Here is a 21,167-nt window from a genome sequence, read left to right as displayed (position 1 = left end):
GGCCCCCAACTGTACAGAGGCTCCCCTCACCTATATGGACCCCCCAACTGCACAGAGGCTCCCCTCACCTATATGGGGCCCCCAACTGTACAGGGCCCCCCTCTCCTATATGGGGCTCCCAACTGTACAGGGGCCCCCTCACCTATACAGGGGCCCCCAACTGTCCAGGGCCCCCTCACCTATATGGAGCCTCCAACTGTACAGGGGCTCCCCTCACCTATATGGGGCCCACAACTGTACAGGGCCCCCCTCACCTATATGGGGCCCCCAACTGTACAGAGGACAGGGGGCCCCCTCGCCTATACAGGGGCCACCAACTGTACAGGGGCTCCCCTCATCTATATGGACCCCCCAACTGTACAGGGCCCCCCTCACCTATACAGGGGCCCCCAACTGTACAGAGGCTCCCCTCACCTATATGGACCCCCCAACTGTACAGGGCCCCCCTCACCTATATGGGGCCCCCAACTGTACAGGGCCCCCCTCTCCTATATGGGGCTCCCAACTGTACAGGGGCCCCCTCACCTATACAGGGGCCCCCAACTGTCCAGGGCCCCCTCACCTATATGGAGCCTCCAACTGTACAGGGGCTCCCCTCACCTATATGGGGCCCACAACTGTACAGGGCCCCCCTCACCTATATGGGGCCCCCAACTGTACAGGGGCTTCCCTCACCTATATGGGGCCCCCAACTGTACAGCAGCTCCCCTCACCTATATTGGGCCCCCAACTGTACAGGGGCTCCCCTCACCTATATGGGGCCCCCAACTGTACAGGGCCCCCCTCACCTATAAAGGAGCCCCAACTGTAAAGGGGCTCCCCTCACATATATGGGGCCCCCCAACTGTACAGGGCCCCCAACTGTACAGGGGCTCCCCTCACCTATATGTGGCCCCCAACTGTATCAGGGCTCACCTCACCTGTAAGGGGCCCCCAACTCTACAGGGGCTCCCCTCACCTATACAGGGCCCCATAATTATACAAGACTCCACACCCTCGGTCACTACTGAGCATGTGCATAAAGTGCAGCACAGATTCATCTAATCTAAAAGCCGAGATCCTGAGATCAGGAACAGAACAGACATTTATAGGACATCCTGCACCGAACCACTGCCCCCAATGTGTTATAGATGACAGGAGTCCAACCATTTTATACCGACTCCGACTCTACAGCCCTGGCCTTCCCTCACCTACAGAGGGGCTCCACTTAATCAGCATTTCCCTCACCTACACAGGGGCCCATAATTACACAGGTAACCCTCAATTATACAGAGGCGCCACTAAATCTTTACAGGGCCCCACAATTATGAAGGTGCGCTCTATTACACCAAGACTCCCCTCATCTACACAGGAGCCTCCAATTATACACGGTTCCTCTCACCTAAACAACAGGGACCCCAATAATACAGGGGCTCCCTTTACCTACACAATGGTCCGTTAATTATGCTGAAGTCTCCCAATTATACAGAGACATTCCACATACAGGACACTCCCAAATTATACAGACACTCCTCGCCTGCACATGGGACCCCCATTATACAGAGGCACTCCTCACCAACACATGGGACCCCCATTATACAGACACTCCTCACCTACACATGGACCCCCCATTATACAGAGACACTCCTCGCCTACACATGGACCCCTCATTATACAGAGACGCTCCTCACCTACACATGGGACCCCCCATTATACAGACACTCCTCACCTACACATGAGACCCCCCATTATAGAGGCACTCCTCACCTACATATGGGCAACCCCACTATAGAGGCACTCCTCACCTACATATGGGATCCCTCATTATACAGAGGCACTCCTCACCTACATATGGGATCCCTAATTATACAGAGGCACTCCTCACCTACATATGGGCAACCCCACTATAGAGGCACTCCTCACCTACATATGGGATCCCTCATTATACAGAGGCACTCCTCACCTACATATGGGACCCCTGTGAAGAAACCAGATTATATCTTAATTACCCAGACAACTATGTTTTGCAAACCAAGAAGAATTAACTTTTTATCTGTATATTGGCTTGTGGATTTAAGTGTTTATGTCTGGTGGGTCAAGAAGACAGACTTGCAAACTGATATACTATTTAACATACTGTGTAAGTCTGTAATAGTGACTTGTACATAGTGTGTGTTTATCAAGCAGATAGGGAGAGGCTGTGAGGGTGGACTGAAGGACACTGGGTAATTCTAAAAAGAGCTTACATTCCTCGGGTATAAAAAGACTCAGAAATCTCATCACTAGAACTGACGCAACACAGAGCTACCAGCCGGACATTCTGAAAACCACCCAACGGACGAGAGACAGGACTGCAGCCAATTTATCATGGCCCCAGGGACACGGATCTATGATTCTATAGGAAATAACCTAAAGATTTTCAGCTTCGGTTGGAAGGATACAGATCTGATCCAGTGACCATCTCTGAACCATGGATATGTTTGGAGAAAGCCAGGTTTTGGGACCCACTGGTGGCCTGGTTCCATAGAGATGGTCAAATAAGTCAGGTGGTGACTCTCGTGTTAACTGGCTTTGGACCTTGTATGGACTCTATGGACTGTTCTCTGTCAACTCCTTATGCTTGTCGTTAACTCTTCTCTATGTGTTTATCACAGGTGGAATAGCGACCCTGGGAGCTCTGACGTTGTGTCCACTGTCTTTGGACCTGGTATGAACTCTATGGACTGCTCTAGGATATCTCCCTATGCTTGCTGTTACCTCCTCTCTGCGTGCATCTACTATTATCCCGGTGAGTCAGCGGAAGGGTGAGACCCTGTAATGTGCACCATTTGGGGGTAATTCCTTGGATTGTTCTGTTTGCTACTGGGTGTTGTGGTTCAATAAATTATTGCCACAGTTTTACCCTCACCCTGTGTTGTCTGTGTAGTGTATTACCCACGGGGAGATAGAGCGGGCGTTCAGTGGTATGAGCCCTGGTCCTTGCAGTCTTGCTAAAGGTAGCCGGGCCAGCGGACGAGAGCACCCACTGACCACGTTTCTCCACACCACCCACTATACAGAGGCACTCCTCACCTACACGTGGGACCCCCCATTATACAGAGGCACTCCTCACCTACACATGGCACCCCTCATTATACAGAGGCACTCCTCACCTACAAATGGGACCCCCATTATACAGAGGCACTCCTCACCTACACATGGGACCCCTCATTATACAGAGGCACTCCTCACCTACACATGGGACCCCTCATTATACAGAGGCACTCCTCACCTACACATGGACCCCCCACTATACAGAGGCACTCCTCACCTACACATGGGATCCCCCAATATACAGAGGCACTCCTCACCTACAAATGGGACCCCCATTATACAGAGGCACTCCTCACCTACACATGGCACCCCTCATTATACAGAGGCACTCCTCACCTACAAATGGGACCCCCATTATACAGAGGCACTCCTCACCTACACACGGGACCCCTCATTATACAGAGGCACTCCTCACCTACACATGGGACCCCTCATTATACAGAGGCACTCCTCACCTACACATGGGACCCCTCATTATACAGAGGCACTCCTCACCTACACATGGACCCCCCACTATACAGAGGCACTCCTCACCTACACATGGGATCCCCCAATATACAGAGGCACTCCTCACCTACATATGGGATCCCCCACTATACAGAGGCACTCCTCACCTACACATGGACCCTCCATTATGCAGAGGCACTCCTCACCTACACATGGGACCCCTCATTATACAGAGGCACTCCTCACCTACATATGGGATCCCCCACTATACAGAGGCACTCCTCACCTACACATGGGACCCCTCATTATACAGAGGCACTCCTCACCTACACATGGACCCCCCACTATACAGAGGCACTCCTCACCTACACATGGGATCCCCCAATATACAGAGGCACTCCTCACCTACATATGGGATCCCCCACTATACAGAGGCACTCCTCACCTACACATGGACCCTCCATTATGCAGAGGCACTCCTCACCTACACATGGGACCCCTCATTATACAGAGGCACTCCTCACCTACACATGGACCCTCCATTATGCAGAGGCACTCCTCACCTACACATGGGACCCCTCATTATACAGAGGCACTCCTCACCTACACATGGACCCTCATTATACAGAAGCACTCCTCGCCTACACATGGGCCCCCCATTATACAGAGGCACTCCTCGCCAACATATCGGATCCCCCACTATACAGAGCTGCGCTCCTCACTAATTTCCCCTATAAGGTGCAGAACTCACCCCATTAGTCTGGGACACCCCAGATTTTGCTTATTTGAGGACCCTTGCAATCACCTGTACTGTAGCGCCCCAATAATTGTGCCGTGGCACAGACCCCTCTATCTCCCCCGTGAATATTTATCGGTACTGAGCATGTGCGACCATCACTAAGAGAAAAGCGCAGTGATCAACACAGCTCTATTCATACCGGAGACCCCATTTGTCCATAATCGCTGTCACCTTTCCTGTCCTGCAGGGGGCGCAGTGACCTCACATCTGTATGTTCTGTCTATTGCATTATGTGCAAGAAATGGAACTACAAATCCTAGCATGCCAATCCGCACACTAACAGCTCTAATAACCATGCACACACAGAGTAAGCGCAGCGGCCATTGTGGCCCCTCCATGAGGACGCAGCGCCTCCCCACCTGGGTGATGTGTCACGTTTGCAGTCAGTGCAGGGTTAATACATGTACTGGGGAGAGATGAGGAGGATGAGGTCCAGACTCTTCCCATCCACCAATCACAGACTGTTACCAGGCAGAACATGCAATAATCCAGCACAACTGCAGAAGGAGGACACTACGAGCAGTGAAAAGAGCGACAACAGCCCGCATCAGCAGAGGGACAACAGCGTGCATCAGCAGAGCGACATCAGCGAGCATCAGCAGAGCGACATCAGCGCGCATCAGAAGAGCGACATCAGCGCACATCAGCAGAGCGACATCAGCGAGCATCAGCAGAGCGACATCAGCAGAGCGACATCAGCGCGCATCAGAAGAGCGACATCAGCAGAGCGACATCAGCGCACATCAGAAGAGCGACATCAGCAGAGCGACATCAGCGCACATCAGCAGAGCGACATCAGCGCGCATCAGAAGAGTGTCATCAGCAGAGCGACATCAGCGCACATCAGCAGAGCGACATCAGCGCACATCAGCAGAGCGACATCAGCGAGCATCAGCAGAGCGACATCAGCGCGCATCAGAAGAGCGTCATCAGCAGAGCGACATCAGCACGCATCAGAAGAGCGACATCAGCAGAGCGACATCAGCGCACATCAGAAGAGCGACATCAGCAGAGCGACATCAGCGCGCATCAGAAGAGCGACATCAGCAGAGCGACATCAGCGCACATCAGAAGAGCGACATCAGCACGCATCAGAAGAGCGTCATCAGCAGAGCGACATCAGCGCGCATCAGAAGAGCGTCATCAGCAGAGCGACATCAGCGCGCATCAGAAGAGCGACATCAGCAGAGCGACATCAGCGCACATCAGAAGAGCGACAGCAGCGCGCATCAGCAGAGCGACATCAGCGAGCATCAGCAGAGCGACATCAGCAGAGCGACATCAGCGCGCATCAGCAGAGCGACATCAGCGCGCATCAGAAGAGCGACATCAGCAGAGCGACATCAGCAGAGCGACATCAGCGCGCATCAGCAGAGCGACATCAGCGCGCATCAGAAGAGTGTCATCAGCAGAGCGACATCAGCGCACATCAGCAGAGCGACATCAGCGAGCATCAGCAGAGCGACATCAGCGAGCATCAGCAGAGCGACATCAGCGCGCATCAGAAGAGCGTCATCAGCAGAGCGACATCAGCGCACATCAGAAGAGTGTCATCAGCAGCGCGACATCAGCGCACATCAGAAGTGCGGCATCAGCAGAGCGACATCAGCGCGCATCAGAAGAGCGTCATCAGCAGAGCGACATCAGCGCACATCAGAAGAGCGACATCAGCGCGCATCAGCAGAGCGACATCAGCGCGCATCAGAAGAGTGTCATCAGCAGAGCGACATCAGCGCACATCAGCAGAGCGACATCAGCGCACATCAGCAGAGCGACATCAGCGAGCATCAGCAGAGCGACATCAGCGCGCATCAGAAGAGCGTCATCAGCAGAGCGACATCAGCACGCATCAGAAGAGCGACATCAGCAGAGCGACATCAGCGCACATCAGAAGAGCGACATCAGCAGAGCGACATCAGCGCGCATCAGAAGAGCGACATCAGCAGAGCGACATCAGCGCACATCAGAAGAGCGACATCAGCACGCATCAGAAGAGCGTCATCAGCAGAGCGACATCAGCGCGCATCAGAAGAGCGTCATCAGCAGAGCGACATCAGCGCGCATCAGAAGAGCGACATCAGCAGAGCGACATCAGCGCACATCAGAAGAGCGACATCAGCGCGCATCAGCAGAGCGACATCAGCGAGCATCAGCAGAGCGACATCAGCAGAGCGACATCAGCGCGCATCAGCAGAGCGACATCAGCGCGCATCAGCAGAGCGACATCAGCGCGCATCAGAAGAGTGTCATCAGCAGAGCGACATCAGCGCACATCAGCAGAGCGACATCAGCGAGCATCAGCAGAGCGACATCAGCGAGCATCAGCAGAGCGACATCAGCGCGCATCAGAAGAGCGTCATCAGCAGAGCGACATCAGCACGCATCAGAAGAGCGTCATCAGCAGAGCGACATCAGCGCACATCAGAAGAGTGTCATCAGCAGCGCGACATCAGCGCACATCAGAAGTGCGGCATCAGCAGAGCGACATCAGCGCGCATCAGAAGAGCGTCATCAGCAGAGCGACATCAGCGCACATCAGAAGTGCGGCATCAGCGCGCATCAGCAAAGTGACAACAGCGCACATCAGCAGAGCGACAACAGCGCGCATCAGAAGAGCGACATCAGCAGAGCGACATCAGCGCGATTCAGCAGAGCGACAACAGCGCGCATCAGAAGAGCGTCATCAGCAGAGCGACATCAGCGCACATCAGAAGTGCGGCATCAGCGCGCATCAGCAAAGTGACAACAGCGCACATCAGCAGAGCGACAACAGCGCGCATCAGAAGAGCGACATCAGCAGAGCGACATCAGCGCGATTCAGCAGAGCGACAACAGCGCGCATCAGAAGAGCGTCATCAGCAGAGCGACATCAGCGCGAATCAGAAGTGCGACATTAGCGCGCATCAGCAAAGTGACAACAGCGCACATCAGAAGAGCGACATCACCAGAGCGACAACAGCGCGCATTAGAAGAGCGACATCAGAAGAGCGATATTAGCAGAGCGACTGTAACGATTTCCACCATGACGGTCACCAAAATGTCACAGATCGGGGTGACCTTTTGCCAGCACCCGGCTATCACATGTGCAGGGGGGCTTATCTTAGTTATCCCTCCACTGCTACAATGTGACGAAAACACAAATAAAGACTATTGACCTATCAATTTACCGCAGGGGCTTATTTTAGTTATCCCACTGCTGCTACAATATCACGAACTGCAGGGATTTATGTATATCCCGCTTTTCCAATTCCGCTTTGGAACTTGCAGCTCTCCGGCGCCCCCCTTACCCTCAGGTCAGTCAGGGAACTGCACCTGGGATAATTATTCGCCGGACGGGCCGCTTCACTGTGGACTGGCTAGCAGGCGTGCTGCAGCGAGGGAATTATAAATACTCAGGCCGCAGCCAGACAATAGCTTATAAAACCCTGTTCGGTCACTGCCAGCTCACCTGCCTAGCCCCCAGAACACACTTCGCTGCCACCAGCTCAGATTTCTCACAGGGAGGGGTTCGAGCCAACCCAAATTAGTAGCGTAATTAACTTCAGAAGACATAGGGTACGTTTTAGAGCAGGAGAACAAAGCTAGTATTTTATATATTTTACTCCATAAAAAATTAGGCAGTGTTTATAAAAGGCATATACAGATGTTACAATATGAGACAAAGGATGTACAAAGCAATTATAAAATAAACGTGGATTAAAGAACGATAAACTCACATTTGCTTAGATCATTTCAGGCAAAACCATGCTGGTAGGCAGAGCCCCAAATGACCCAATGCATCAGGGAGGCTGTCTGTATTAAAGTCCCAGGCAAGAATGAAGGCCGAGTCGAGTGCAGCAACTTATAACTGCAGGCTTGTGACATCACTAAAGGGGTTTGAGTTACCATTGCCCTTCCCTCTCCTCAGATGTACAGTTTGTACCAACAATACTTGTAATTCTCATATCTTAGCTTGAGAACATGTCAGTATCACAGCACACCCATCATTCGTCTTATTTTAAAATTGGCTTTCTAATGATACCAAATTCGTCCTAGTTGTTCCACACGGTTCCGGAGAAATCCGCACTTTGTACTCGTTGTGTTTAGCTGCTCGCGCTTACAGTGTTTGACACATCTACCGATGGAAGTTAGCAATATATACTCATTATTTTTCTAGCCCAAATCGGTCGCCCAATATCTTATTATACAACCCCTGGCAAAAATTATGGAATCACTGGCCTTGGACGATGTTCATTCAGTAGTTTAATTTTGTTGAAAAAAAAGCAGATCACAGACATGGCACAAAACTAAAGTAATTTCAAATGGCAACTTTCTGGCTTTAAGAAACACTAAAAGAAATCAAGAACAAAAAATGTGGTAGTCAGTAATGGTTACTTTTTTTAACCAAGCATAGGGGAAAAAATATGGAATCACTCAATTCTGAGGAAAATATTATGGAATCACCCTGTAAATTGTCATAACCAAAACTAACACCTGCATCAAATTAGATCTGCTCGTTAGTCTGCATCTAAAAAGGAGCGATCACACCTTGGAGAGCTGTTGCACCAAGTGGACTGACATGAATCATGGTTCCAACAAAGTCAAATGTCAAATGAAACAAAGGAGAGGATTATCAAACTATTAAAAGAGGGTAAATCATCATGCAATGTTGCAAAAGATGTTGGTTGTTCAGTCAGCTGTGTCTAAAATCTGGACCAAATACAAACAACATGGGAAGGTTGTTAAAGGTAAACATACTGGTAGACGAAGAAAGACATCAAAGTGTTAAGACCGGAAACTTAAATCAATATGTTTCCAAAACAGGAAATGCACAACAAAACTAATGAAGAATGAATGGGTGGAAATTAGAGTCAACGTCTGTGACCGAACTGTAAGAAACCGCCAAAAGGAAATAGGATTTACATACAGAAAAGCTAAATGAAAGCCATCATTAACACCTAAACAGAAAAAAACAAGGTTACAATGGGCTAAGGAAAATAAATTGTGGACTGTGGAAGACTGGATGAAAGTCATATTCAGTGATGAATCGCGAATCTGCATTGGGCAAGGTGATCATGCTGGAACTTTTGTTTGGTGCCGCTCCAATGAGATTTATAAAGATGACTGTCTGAAGAGAACATGCAAATTTCCACAGTCATTGATGATATGGGGCTGCATGTCAGGTAAAGGCACTGGGGAGATGGCTGTTATTACATCTTCAATAAATGCACAAGTTTATGTTGATATTTTGGACACTTTTCTTATCCCATCAATTGAAAGGATGCTTGGGGATGATGAAATCATTTTTCAATATGATAATGCATCCTGCCATAGAGCAAAAACTGTGAGAACATTCCTTGAAAATAGACACATAAGGTCAATGTCATGGCCTGCAAATAGTCCGGATCTCAATCCAATTGAAAATCTTTGGTGGAAGTTGAAGAAAATGGTCCATGACAAGGCTCCAACCTGCAAAGCTGATCTGGCAACAGCAATCAGATAAATATGGAGACTAGACCAGTTTCAGCTGGTACTGGAGGGAGATTTGGCTGGTGTTGGAGGTGTTCCCGGGTATATGGTTGGTGTTGGGGGGTTCCAGGTATACGGTGGGTCTTGTGTGGTTTTCCCGGTATATAACTGCTGTTGTGGCTGTTCCCGGTATATGACTGATGTTGGGGGTGCTCCCGGTATAGGCAGGTGTTAGGGGTGTTCCCGTTATATGGCTGGTGTTGGGGGTGTTCTCTGTATACAGCGGATGTTGAGGGTGTTCCTGGTATACGGCTGGTGTTGAGGGTTTCCCGGTATATGGCTGCTGTTGGGGATGTTCCTGGTATATAGCAGGTGTTGGGGGTGTTCCCGGTATACGGCTGGTGTTAGGGGTGTTCCCAGTATATGGCTGGTGTTGGGGATATTACTGGTATATGGGGGATGTTCCCCGTAGACGGCTGGTGTTGGGGGTGTTCCCGGTATACGGCTGGTGTTGGGGGTGTTCCTGGTATACGGCGGGTGTTGGGGGTGTTCCTGGTATACGGCGGGTGTTGGGGGTGTTCCCGCTATACGGCGAGTGTTGTGGGTGTTCTCGGTATACGGCTGTTGTTGGGTGTGTTTCCGGTATACAGCAGGTGTAGGAGGTGTTCCTCGTATACGGTAGGTGTTGGAGGTGTTCCCGGTATATGGCTGGTGCTGGGGGTTGTCACGATAATGAAAAATACCATGATCTGATGGATTGTTGCACATGTCACCATGGTCCTAGACACACACTGCAGCTTCAACCCTCCTTCCCTTCCACCCCCATTGCATTCGCTGATATAGACACAAAGCCCTATGGCAGAAACACTGTGTAACTTGAAACTCCAGTGTTGGACTCTGACCCCCCTCTCCTTCGCAAAGGCAGGAAGATATGCAAATTCTTTTGTCTGAAACCCATGTGCTTGCTGTATGTGGGGGAGATATTAAAGAAGCCATAATGCAACGCCAGTGTATGATAGAAATATGATAGTTACATATTTGGAACGTGCTTTGACAGAGCTTCGCTACAGCACCTTTCGCTAAATTCTAGCACCAAAAGAACCCCAGAAATTGATTTCTCCTGAAGAGAGAGGAATAGCTAGTCCAAGTTTGGAATGATTAGAAAGCTAATTTCAGTATAAGATGAGTGATGTGCGTGCCGTTATTCTGCTAAGTTCTCAAGCTCAGTTAGGAGTATTATAAGTTTTCTTATCAAAATGTGCACCCTGGCAGCTAGGGGAGTATGCAGGCAAACCAGCCCCTTTAGTGATGTAACAAGCTCAGAAGTATAAGTTACTGCACTCAGCCTAGCATTCATTCTTGCCTGGGACTCTGCTGCAACAAAAACCCTCAATGCATTGTGACGTCTGGATCCTCCCACCAGCATGGTTAGCCTGGAATGATCTAAGGCTACGTTCACATTTGCGGCCAGCGCCGCAGCGTCGGGCGCCGCAGCGGCGCCGCATGCGTCATGCGCCCCTATATTTAACATGGGGGCGCATGGACATGCGGCGCACTTGCGTTTTGCGCCGCATGCGTCGCTGCGGCGCCCGCGTCGGGGCGCAGAGGACGCAGCAAGTTGCATTTTTGCTGCGTCCAAATTCAATGAAAAAAACGACGCATGCGGCGCAAAACGCAGCGTTGTGCATGCGTTTTGCTGCGTTTTTGTTTGCGTTGTGCGCTGCGGCGCCGACGCTGCGGCGCACAACGCAAATGTGAACGTAGCCTAAGCAACATGTGAGTGTTCATTTCTGTTTTAATCACCCCCAACATCAGCCGTATACCAGGAACACCACCAACACCAGCCGAATACCGAGAACACCCCAAACACCAGCCATATACCAGGACCACTCCCCAAAACCCGCTGTATACTGGGATCACCCCCAATACCAGCCATATACTGGGAACACCCCCAACACCTTCCGAATACCGGGAACACCCCCAACACCTGCCATATACCGGGATCACGGGGTTCCCGCCTGAGTCGGAGTAGTTATATCGCCCTTGCTGCAGTGTGCCCATTAGCCAGTACAAAATAAGGCAGCCTTTCTGGCGACTAATTATCATAGGTGCAGTACCCTGTCTGACCTGAGGGTAAGGGGGCGCCAAAGAGCTGCAAGTTCCAAACCTGAACTGGCAAGTGGGATATAGATAAATCCCCTTCAGAAAGGAACAAGGGGCAACCAAACAACCCCGGTTCGTGAATTGGTGTGAGTAGTGGGGACGATAAAGGTATCCTCCCCGGGATCCCTGACATATACGCTGGGATCTGTGCCATAGTGTTGGCAGCACGGTGTTAACTGTGACAGAGGTGTTCCCGGTATATGGCAGGTGTTGGGGGTGTTCCCGGTATATGGCTGGTATTGGCGGTGATCCCGGTATACAGCGCGTGTTGTGGGTGTTCCTGGTATATGGCTGGTGTTTGGGGTGTTCCCGGTATTCAGCAAGTGTTGGGGTGTTCCCGGTGTATGGCTGGTGTTGGGGGTGTTCCTGGTATATGGCTGATGTTGGGGGTGATTAAAACAGAAATGAACATTGACATGTTGCTTAGATCATTCCAGGCTAACCATGCTGGTGGGAGGAGCCAGACGTCACAATGCATTGAGAGTCTTTGTTTCTGTCACGATATTGTATGAAACATAATATAAGTTTTAGTCTCTCATTGCCAGCACCTATAGGGTGGGCGTTGACCCCCCTTCACTTCAGGATTTAGCTTTTCTTTTCAATAAGTGTAGAAGAGCTTTTATTGCTCTGGCTGTAAATTCCTGACTTTGAGCAACTCACTCTTCATGCCCCTCCCAAAATAATTTTTACGATCGCTTGTGTTGGCTCAAACTTTCCTCCAGCTAGAACTGGTATAGAAGTTTCCTAAAATCCATGAGGGTCTTTGTTCTAATATGATAAGATATTGGGCCAACGGTTTAAGCTAGGAAAATAAAACGTCCAGTTTGTGAATCTCCATCGGCGGATCTATCGGCCACGGTAATCGCGGGCTTCTAGTTCCAACAGGGACAGAGTATGGATTTCTCTGGAACTGGAATAGCACAAATTTGGTCTCATTAGAACGCCAATGTTAATACAAGATGAATGCTGGGTGTGTTATGATTCTGACATGTTCTGTAGCGGAGATACAGGCATTAGACAAACTTGTGTTAAATTTACTAAGACTAAAGAGATAGGAGGGTCTGAGGAAGCCAGCCCTGTTCGTGATGTCACAAGGCTGTGGTTATTTAAGTGACTCCACTTTATCCAGCCTCCAGAGTCTCCAGAGTCTGCCAGAGTCTGTCTGAGTTTTGCCTGAGGAGCTGAACTATGCACTGGGACATATGGGAGCTACCAGCATGGTTTTGCCTGAATAACTGAGAACATGTGAGTTTTACCTTTTCTCATTTAATCCCTTTATTTTATAATTACCTTGTACATATTTTCAATTGTCTCATATTGTAACATCTTATATGCCTTTTTATAAACACTGCCTTCTTTCGGAGTAAAACATATAAATTACTAGTTTTCGCTCTTCATGCCCTAAAACGTACCCTAAATCTTCTGAAGGGAATTACGCTACTGCTTTGGGTTAGCTTCGGACCCGTTTAATCGAAGCTGGTGGCAGAATACCGTGTGCTGTGCCTTTGGGAGTCGTTGTAGCTACTGCGGCGTTGATAATTATTGTTCCTGCCTGAGTGGCAGTAGTTATATCGCCTCGCTGCAGAGTGCCCAATAGCCAGTACATAGCAGGCAGCCTTTCTGGCGACTAATTACCCTAGGTGCAGTACCTAGTCTGACCTGGGAGTAAGGGGGGCTCCAGAGAGCTGCAAGTTTCAAGTGGAACTGTAAGCGGGATATACATAAATCCCTGCAGTTTGTGGTATATTGAAGAGCAGTGGGATAACTAAAATAAGCCCCTGCTGTAAACTAAGAGGTCAATAGCCTTGTGTGTTTTTTTTCATCACATTGTAGCAGTGGAGGGATAACTAAGATAAGCCCCCCTGCACATGTGATAGCCGTCTGTTGGCCTAAAGTCACCCCGATCCGTGACGTAGGGGTGACGGTCACGGTGTGAATCGTGACAGTTTCTTTGTTGCAGCAGAGTCCCAGGCAAGAATGAAGGCTGGGCTGAGTGCAGAAACTTACACTTCTGAGCTTGTGACATCACTAAAGAGGCTGGTTTGCCTGCATCCTCCCCTAGCTGCCAAGGTGCACATTTTGGTAAGAAAACTTATAATACTCCTAACTGAGCTTGAGAACTAGGCAGAATAACGGCACACACATCACTCATCTTATACTGAAATTAGCTTTCTAATGATTCCAAACTCGGACTAGCTATTCCACTCTTCAGGAGAAATCCATTCCTGGGGTTCTTTGGGTGCTAGAATTTGGCGAAAGGCGCTGTAGCGAAGCTCTGTCAAAGAACTTTCCAAATATGTAACTATCATATTTCTATCATACACTGGAATCGCATTATGGCTTCTTTAATATCTCCCCCACATACAGCAAGCACATGAGTTTCAGACAAAAGAATTTGCACACCTTCCTGCCTTTGCGATGGAGAGGGGGGCCAGAGCCCCACGCTGGAGTTTCAAGTTACACAGTGCTTCTGCCATAGGGCTTTGTGTCTATACCGGAGAATGCAATGGGGGTGGAAGGGAAGGGGGGGGTTGAAGCTGCAGTGTGTGTCTAGGACGATCGTCACATGTGCAAAAGTCCGTCAGATCATGGTATTTTTCATTATTGTGGCAACCCCCAACACCAGCCATATACCGAGAACACCCCCAACACCTTCCGTATATGAGGAACACCTCCAACACCTGCCGTATACAGGAAACACACCCAACACCAGCCGCATACCGAGAACACCCACAACACTCGCCATATACTGGGAACACCCCCAACACCCGCCGTATACCAGGAACACCCCAACACTCACCGTATACCAGGAACACCAGAACACCAGCCATATACCGGGATAACCCCCAACACCAGCCGTATACCGAAAACACCCCCAACACCAGCCGTATACCGGGAACACCCCCAACACCAGCTGTCTACGGGGAACATCCCCAATACTTGCCAAATACCGGGAACACCCCCAAAAACTGCCAAATAACGGGAACACCCCCAAAACCAGCCCTATACCAGTCACACCCCCAACACCCGCTGTACACCGGGAACACCCCCAACACCCGCTGTATACCGGGAACACCCGCCGTATACGAGGAACACCCCCCATATACCAGGAATATCCCCAACACCTGCCGTATACCGGGAACACCCCCAACACCCGCTATATACCAGGAACATCCCCAACACCAGCCATATACCGGGAAACCCTCAACACCAGCTATAAACCAGGAACACCCTCAACATCTGCTGTATACAGAGAACACCCCCAATACCAGCCATATAAGGGAACATCCCCAACACCAGCCATATAATGGGAACACCCCCAACACCAGTTATATACCGGGAACACCCACAACACCTACAGTATACTGTGAACACCTCCAACACCTGCCGTATACCGGGAACACCCCCAACACCAGCCGTATACCGGGAACACCCCTAACACCAGCCGTATACAGGGAACACCCCAAACACCAGCCATATACTGAGAACACCCCCAACATCAGCCATATACTGGGAACACCCCCAATACCTGCCTATACCGGGCACACCCCCAACACCAGCTATATACCGGGAACACCAACAACATCTGCCGTATACTGGGAACACCTCCAACACCCGCCGTATACCGGGAACACCCCCAACACCAGCCGTATACCGGGAACACCCCCAACACCAGCCGTATAATGGGAACACCCCCAACACCAGCCGTATACCAGGAACACCCCAACACCCGCAGTATACTGGGAACACCCGCCGTATACTGGCAACACCCCCAATACCTGCCTATACCGGGCACACCCCCAACACCAGTTATATACTGGGAACACCCACAACACCTGCTGTATACCGGGAATACCCCCAACACCAGCCGAATACTGGGAACACCCCCACAAGACCTGCCGTATACCGGAAACACCCCCAACACCAGCCGTATACCAGGAACACCTCCAACACCCACCGTATACTGGGAACACCCCCAACACCAGCCGTATACCAGGAACACCTCCTACACGAGCCGTATACCGGGATCACCCCCAACACCAGCAATATACTGGGAACACCCCCAACACCCGCCGTATACTGGGAACACCCCCAACACCAGCCATATACCGGGAACCCCCTCAACACCAGCCCTATACCGGGAACCCCCAACATCCATAGTATACCGGGAACACCCCACAAGACCCGCCGTATATCGGTAATACCCCAGATGCTGTTTGGAGGTCACACGGTCATCTAGACCCGGGTTCAGCTCTCGTCTTGGTCGCTCACTCCTTTACATTTCTGGTTATTCCTTTTTCAAACAGATCAACTTTAAGAACTGAGTGTTCACTAAACTCCCCCCAGAGAGCGATCCCCAGTCCGTGCACATCTGATCAGGGTCTCCTGGAGTCGCAGGCAGGCGAGGGTTAAGTGGCATGAATCCCCTCGCTCACCCCTGATTTATACGCGCGGGGCCCCCAGTGCAGGAAACGACCACAGCAAAATGTTCTATAAAAAGACACCTTGATTTCGGCAGTGTCGCTGCGCAGCGCTGGTTGCCACAGAGACGCCAGTGATGTGTCTGCAGCACAATGAATGTGCACTGGAGACTCCCAACTGGGCAAAGAGCGAGAGAGCGCCGCGATGTGCAGAGAGACTGCGGCCACCTGCAGAAGAGACCGCTGTGATGTGCAGAGACCGCTGCCACCTGCAGAAGAGACCGCCGAGATGTGCAGAGGGACCGCCGCCACCTGCAGAAGAGACCGCCACGATGTGCAGAGACCGCCACTACCTGCAGAAGAGACCGCCGCGATGTGCAGAGAGACCGCCGCCACCTGCAGAAGAGACCGCCGAGATGTGCAGAGACCGCTGCCACCTGCAGAAGAGACCGCCGAGATGTGCAGAGGGACCGCCGCCACCTGCAGAAGAGACCGCCGAGATGTGCAGAGACCGCTGCCACCTGCAGAAGAGACCGCCGAGATGTGCAGACAGACCGCTGCCACCTGCAGAAGAGACCGCTGCGATGTGCAGAGGGACCGCCGCCACCTGCAGAAGAGACCGCCGAGATGTGCAGAGGGACCGCCGCCACCTGCAGAAGAGACTGCCGAGATGTGCAGACAGACCGCCGCCACCTGCAGAAGAGACCGCCGAGATGTGCAGAGACCGCTGCCACCTGCAGAAGAGACCGCCGAGATGTGCAGAGGGACCGCCGCCACCTGCAGAAGAGACCGCCACGATGTGCAGAGACCGCCACTACCTGCAGAAGAGACCGCCGCGATGTGCAGAGAGACCGCCGCCACCTGCAGAAGAGACCGCCGAGATGTGCAGAGACCGCTGCCACCTGCAGAAGAGACCGCCGAGATGTGCAGAGGGACCGCCACCACCTGCAGAAGAGACCGCCGAGATGTGCATAGACCGCTGCCACCTGCAGAAGAGACCGCCGAGATGTGCAGAGGGACCGCCGCCACCTGCAGAAGAGACCGCCGAGATGTGCAGAGACCGCTGCCACCTGCAGAAGAGACCGCCGAGATGTGCAGAGAGACCGCTGCCACCTGCAGAAGAGACCGCTGCGATGTGCAGAGGGACCGCCGCCACCTGCAGAAGAGACCGCCGAGATGTGCAGAGGGACCGCCGCCACCTGAAGAAGAGACTGCAGAAATGTGCAGACAGACCGCCGCCACCTGCAGAAGAGACCGCCGAGATGTGCAGAGAGACCGCCGCCCCCTGGAAAAGAGACCGCCGAGATGTGCAGAGAGACCGCCGCCACCTGCAGAAGAGACCGCCGAGATGTGCAGAGACCGCTGCCACCTGAAGATACTGCCGAGATGTGCAGAGAGACCGCCGCCACCTGCAGAAGAGACCGCCGAGATGTGCAGAGACCGCTGCCACCTGCAGGAGAGACCGCTGTGATATGCAGAGAAACCGCCGCCACCTGAAGAGACTGCCGAGATGTGCAGACAGACCGCCGCCACCTGCAGAAGAGACCGCCGAGATGTGCAGAGACCGCCGCCACCTGCAGAAGAGACTGCAGAAATGTGCAGACAGACCGCCGCCACCTGCAGAAGAGACCGCCGAGATGTGCAGAGAGACCGCCGCCACCTGCAGAAGAGACCGCCGAGATGTGCAGACAGACCGCCGCCACCTGCAGAAGAGACCGCCGCCATGTGCAGAGACCGCCGCTACCTGCAGAGACTGCCGAGATGTGCAGAGACCGCCGCCACCTGCAGAAGAGACCGCCGCGATGTGCAGAGACGGCTGCCACCTGCAGAAGAGACCGCCGAGATGTGCAGAGACCGCTGCCACCTGCAGAAGAGACCACCACCACCTGCAGAAGATACTGCTGCGATGTGAAGAGACCACTGCCACCTGCAGAAGAGACCGAAGCGATGTGCAGACACCGCCACCACCTGCAGAAGAGACCGCCGAGATATGCAGAAGAGACCACTGCCACCTGCAGAAGAGACTGCTGCGATGTGCAGAGAGACCACCGACACCTGCAGAAGAGACCGCCGCCATCTGCAGACAGAAAGACGCGGCGATCTGCAGAGAGACCGCTGCGATGTGCAGAAGAGACTGCCACCATCATCTGCAGAGAGAGCGCCGCCATCTGCAGAAGAGACCACCACCTGCAGTAGAGGCAGCACACAGCAGAAGAGATCATAATCTGCAGAAGACACCGTGATCTGTACAAGAGATCGGGACCTGAAGATGAGACCGCGCGGATTTTAGAAGAGATCAAACAGATATCTACAAAGATAGCACTCAGCAGAAAAGACTGTGCCGACCGCTACAAAGGCATCAAAAAGCAAAAAAGACTGCAATGACCTCTACAGAGACAGCACAGACTGCTACAGAGACCACAATGACTGCAAGATAGTGCTGAAAGGCCGGGCTTAGCGCCACTGTGGTGGAGTGACGCGGATGTGCCGGCCGGTATTAGCCCGACGACATTACACAAGTCCGAGTGACCCGACAGCTTATATACAGTCATGCACCAGTAGTCACAGAATAGGGCCCCCTGCTACCACACCAGTGCCTTCTGGGAGAGAAGCACCTCCTCCGGGAGGAGCCGCCTGGGTGGGGACCGCCCTCACTACATAGTTACAACGTTATTAAGGTTGAAGGAAGACTGTAAGTCCATCTAGTTCAACCCATAGCCTAACCTAACATGCCCTAACACTATGAGCGCTGCTGTGAATCTGTGCCTCCGCGGGGGAGAGGCTACCCTCACTATGAGCGCTGCTGTGAATCTGTGCCTCCGCGGGGGAGAGGCCACCCTCACTATGAGCGCTGCTGTGAATCTGTGCCTCCGCGGGGGAGGGGCCGCCATCACTATGAGCGCTGCTGTGAATCTGTATCTCTGTGGGGGAGGGGCCACCATCACTATGAGCGCTGCTGTGAATCTGTGCCTCCGCGGGGGAGAGGCCACCCTCACTATGAGCGCTGCTGTGAATCTGTGCCTCCGCGGGGGAGAGGCCACCCTCACTATGAGCGCTGCTGTGAATCTGTGTCTCCGCGGGGGAGAGACGACCCTCACTATGAGCGCTGCTGTGAATCTGTGCCTCCGCGGGGGAGAGGCCACCCTCACTATGAGCGCTGCTGTGAATCTGTGCCTCCGCGGGGGAGAGGCCACCCTCACTATGAGCGCTGTGAATCTGTGCCTCCGCGGGGGAGGGGCCACCATCACTATGAGCGCTGCTGTGAATCCGTGCCTCCGCGGGGGAGAGGCCACCCTTACTATGAGCGCTGCTGTGAATCTGTGCCTCCGAGGGGGAGAGGCCACCCTCACTATGAGCGCTGTGAATCTGTGCCTCTGCGGGGGAGAGGCCACCCTCACTATGAGCGCTGTGAATCTGTGTCTCCGCGGGGGAGAGGCCACCCTCACTATGAGCGCTGCTGTGAATCTGTGCCTCCGAGGGGGAGAGGCCACCCTCACTATGAGCGCTGTGAATCTGTGCCTCTGCGGGGGAGAGGCCACCCTCACTATGAGCGCTGTGAATCTGTGCCTCCGCGGGGGAGAGGCCACCCTCACTATGAGCGCTGTGAATCTGTGCCTCCGCGGGGGAGAGGCCACCCTCACTATGAGCGCTGCTGTGAATCTGTGCCTCTGAGGGGAAAAGGCCACCCTCACTATGAGCGCTGCTGTGAATCTGTGCCTCCGCGGGGGAGAGGCCACCCTCACTATGAGCGCTGCTGTGAATCTGTGCCTCCGCGGGGGAGGGTCCGCCATCACTATGAGCACTGCTGTGAATCTGTGCCTCCGGGGCGGTGTCCCTACCTCTTTCTTCCAGCGGGCCAGCCACTCATCTCTCTTCCTCTTGCTGATGTAATAAGGGTCCCCAGCCTGGAACGGCAGCCGCGGCATCGGCCTCTGTCGCAGACTCGACTCCCGGCCTACCTTTCCACGGAGCCGGCGGCGGTAACCCTGCCCAAGAGAAAACAGCACCTGAGTTACAGGGTCCACGAAAGTCCACCCCGCCTCCCTGCACAACAGCGCCCCCCCGCTGTCACTTCTACACTGAGGAGGATACATGGTAGCAACACTGTTACTACTGTCTCCATGGCAACTACTGCCAGCCCCCTTATGTCATCATGTGGGCAGTCACGTGACCATTATGCTCCACCTACTAGGACTATACAGCAGGTAATGGCGCCCCTCACCTCTGACGTGAGGGAGTCGGGGTCCTCGTCTTCTTTCTCGTCTTTATCTGAAAGGACAAGAACAAAAGGAAAATCAAAAGATGGCACACTGTGACGACACCCTCAGCTCTGCACAGCAGCAATGTCTAATACAGCTCCACCATGCTTTACACAGCAGCTCTGCTCCAGTAGGTCACAGTTATGGAAGTAAGACACTCCCCCTACGATCGGCTGCTCTGTCCCCCATGCTTTACACCAGGGCTGCACAACACACGGGCTGGATGCGGAGTATATCGTGCTGCCCGCGAGAGGCCGCTCCATCCTCCATATTCCAGTTTGAAAAAAGAAAATACATTGGAAAATTGTGGGGTGGGGGCAGGGGCAGAGCAGCATGGGGGGCAGGGGCAGAGCAGCGCGGGGGCAGGGGCAGAGCAGCGCGGGGGCAGAGCAGCGCGGGGGCAGGGGCAGAGCAGCATGGGGGGCAGGGGCAGAGCAGCGCGGGGGCAGGGGCAGAGCAGCATGAGGGGCAGAGCAGCGCGGGGGCAGGGGCAGAGCAGCGCGGGGGCAGGGGCAGAGCAGCGCGGGGGCAGGGGCAGAGAAGCATGGGTGGCAGGGG

At 52.8% G+C, this 21,167-nt stretch overlaps 1 protein-coding gene across 2 annotated transcripts in view; it reads right to left on the bottom strand.

The window, feature by feature from the left end:
* Positions 1-21,167, bottom strand: part of DNMT3A (DNA methyltransferase 3 alpha) — a 206,130-nt gene that overhangs the window by 80,289 nt on the left and 104,674 nt on the right. For both annotated transcript variants that reach the window (XM_077291889.1, XM_077291890.1), the window contains exons 5-6: positions 20,573-20,619; positions 20,190-20,336 (exon numbers count right to left, since the gene is read on the bottom strand). In XM_077291889.1, coding sequence (XP_077148004.1) covers positions 20,190-20,336; positions 20,573-20,619 — 194 coding nt within the window. The remainder of the gene's footprint in view (positions 1-20,189; positions 20,337-20,572; positions 20,620-21,167) is intronic.

The sequence above is a fragment of the Ranitomeya variabilis genome, chromosome 2, assembly GCF_051348905.1.
Source record: "Ranitomeya variabilis isolate aRanVar5 chromosome 2, aRanVar5.hap1, whole genome shotgun sequence".
NCBI classification, from domain to species: Eukaryota; Metazoa; Chordata; class Amphibia; order Anura; family Dendrobatidae; genus Ranitomeya; species Ranitomeya variabilis.
The sequence above is the reverse complement of the archived record's forward strand: the minus strand, read 5'-3'. Positions and strand labels throughout refer to the sequence as shown.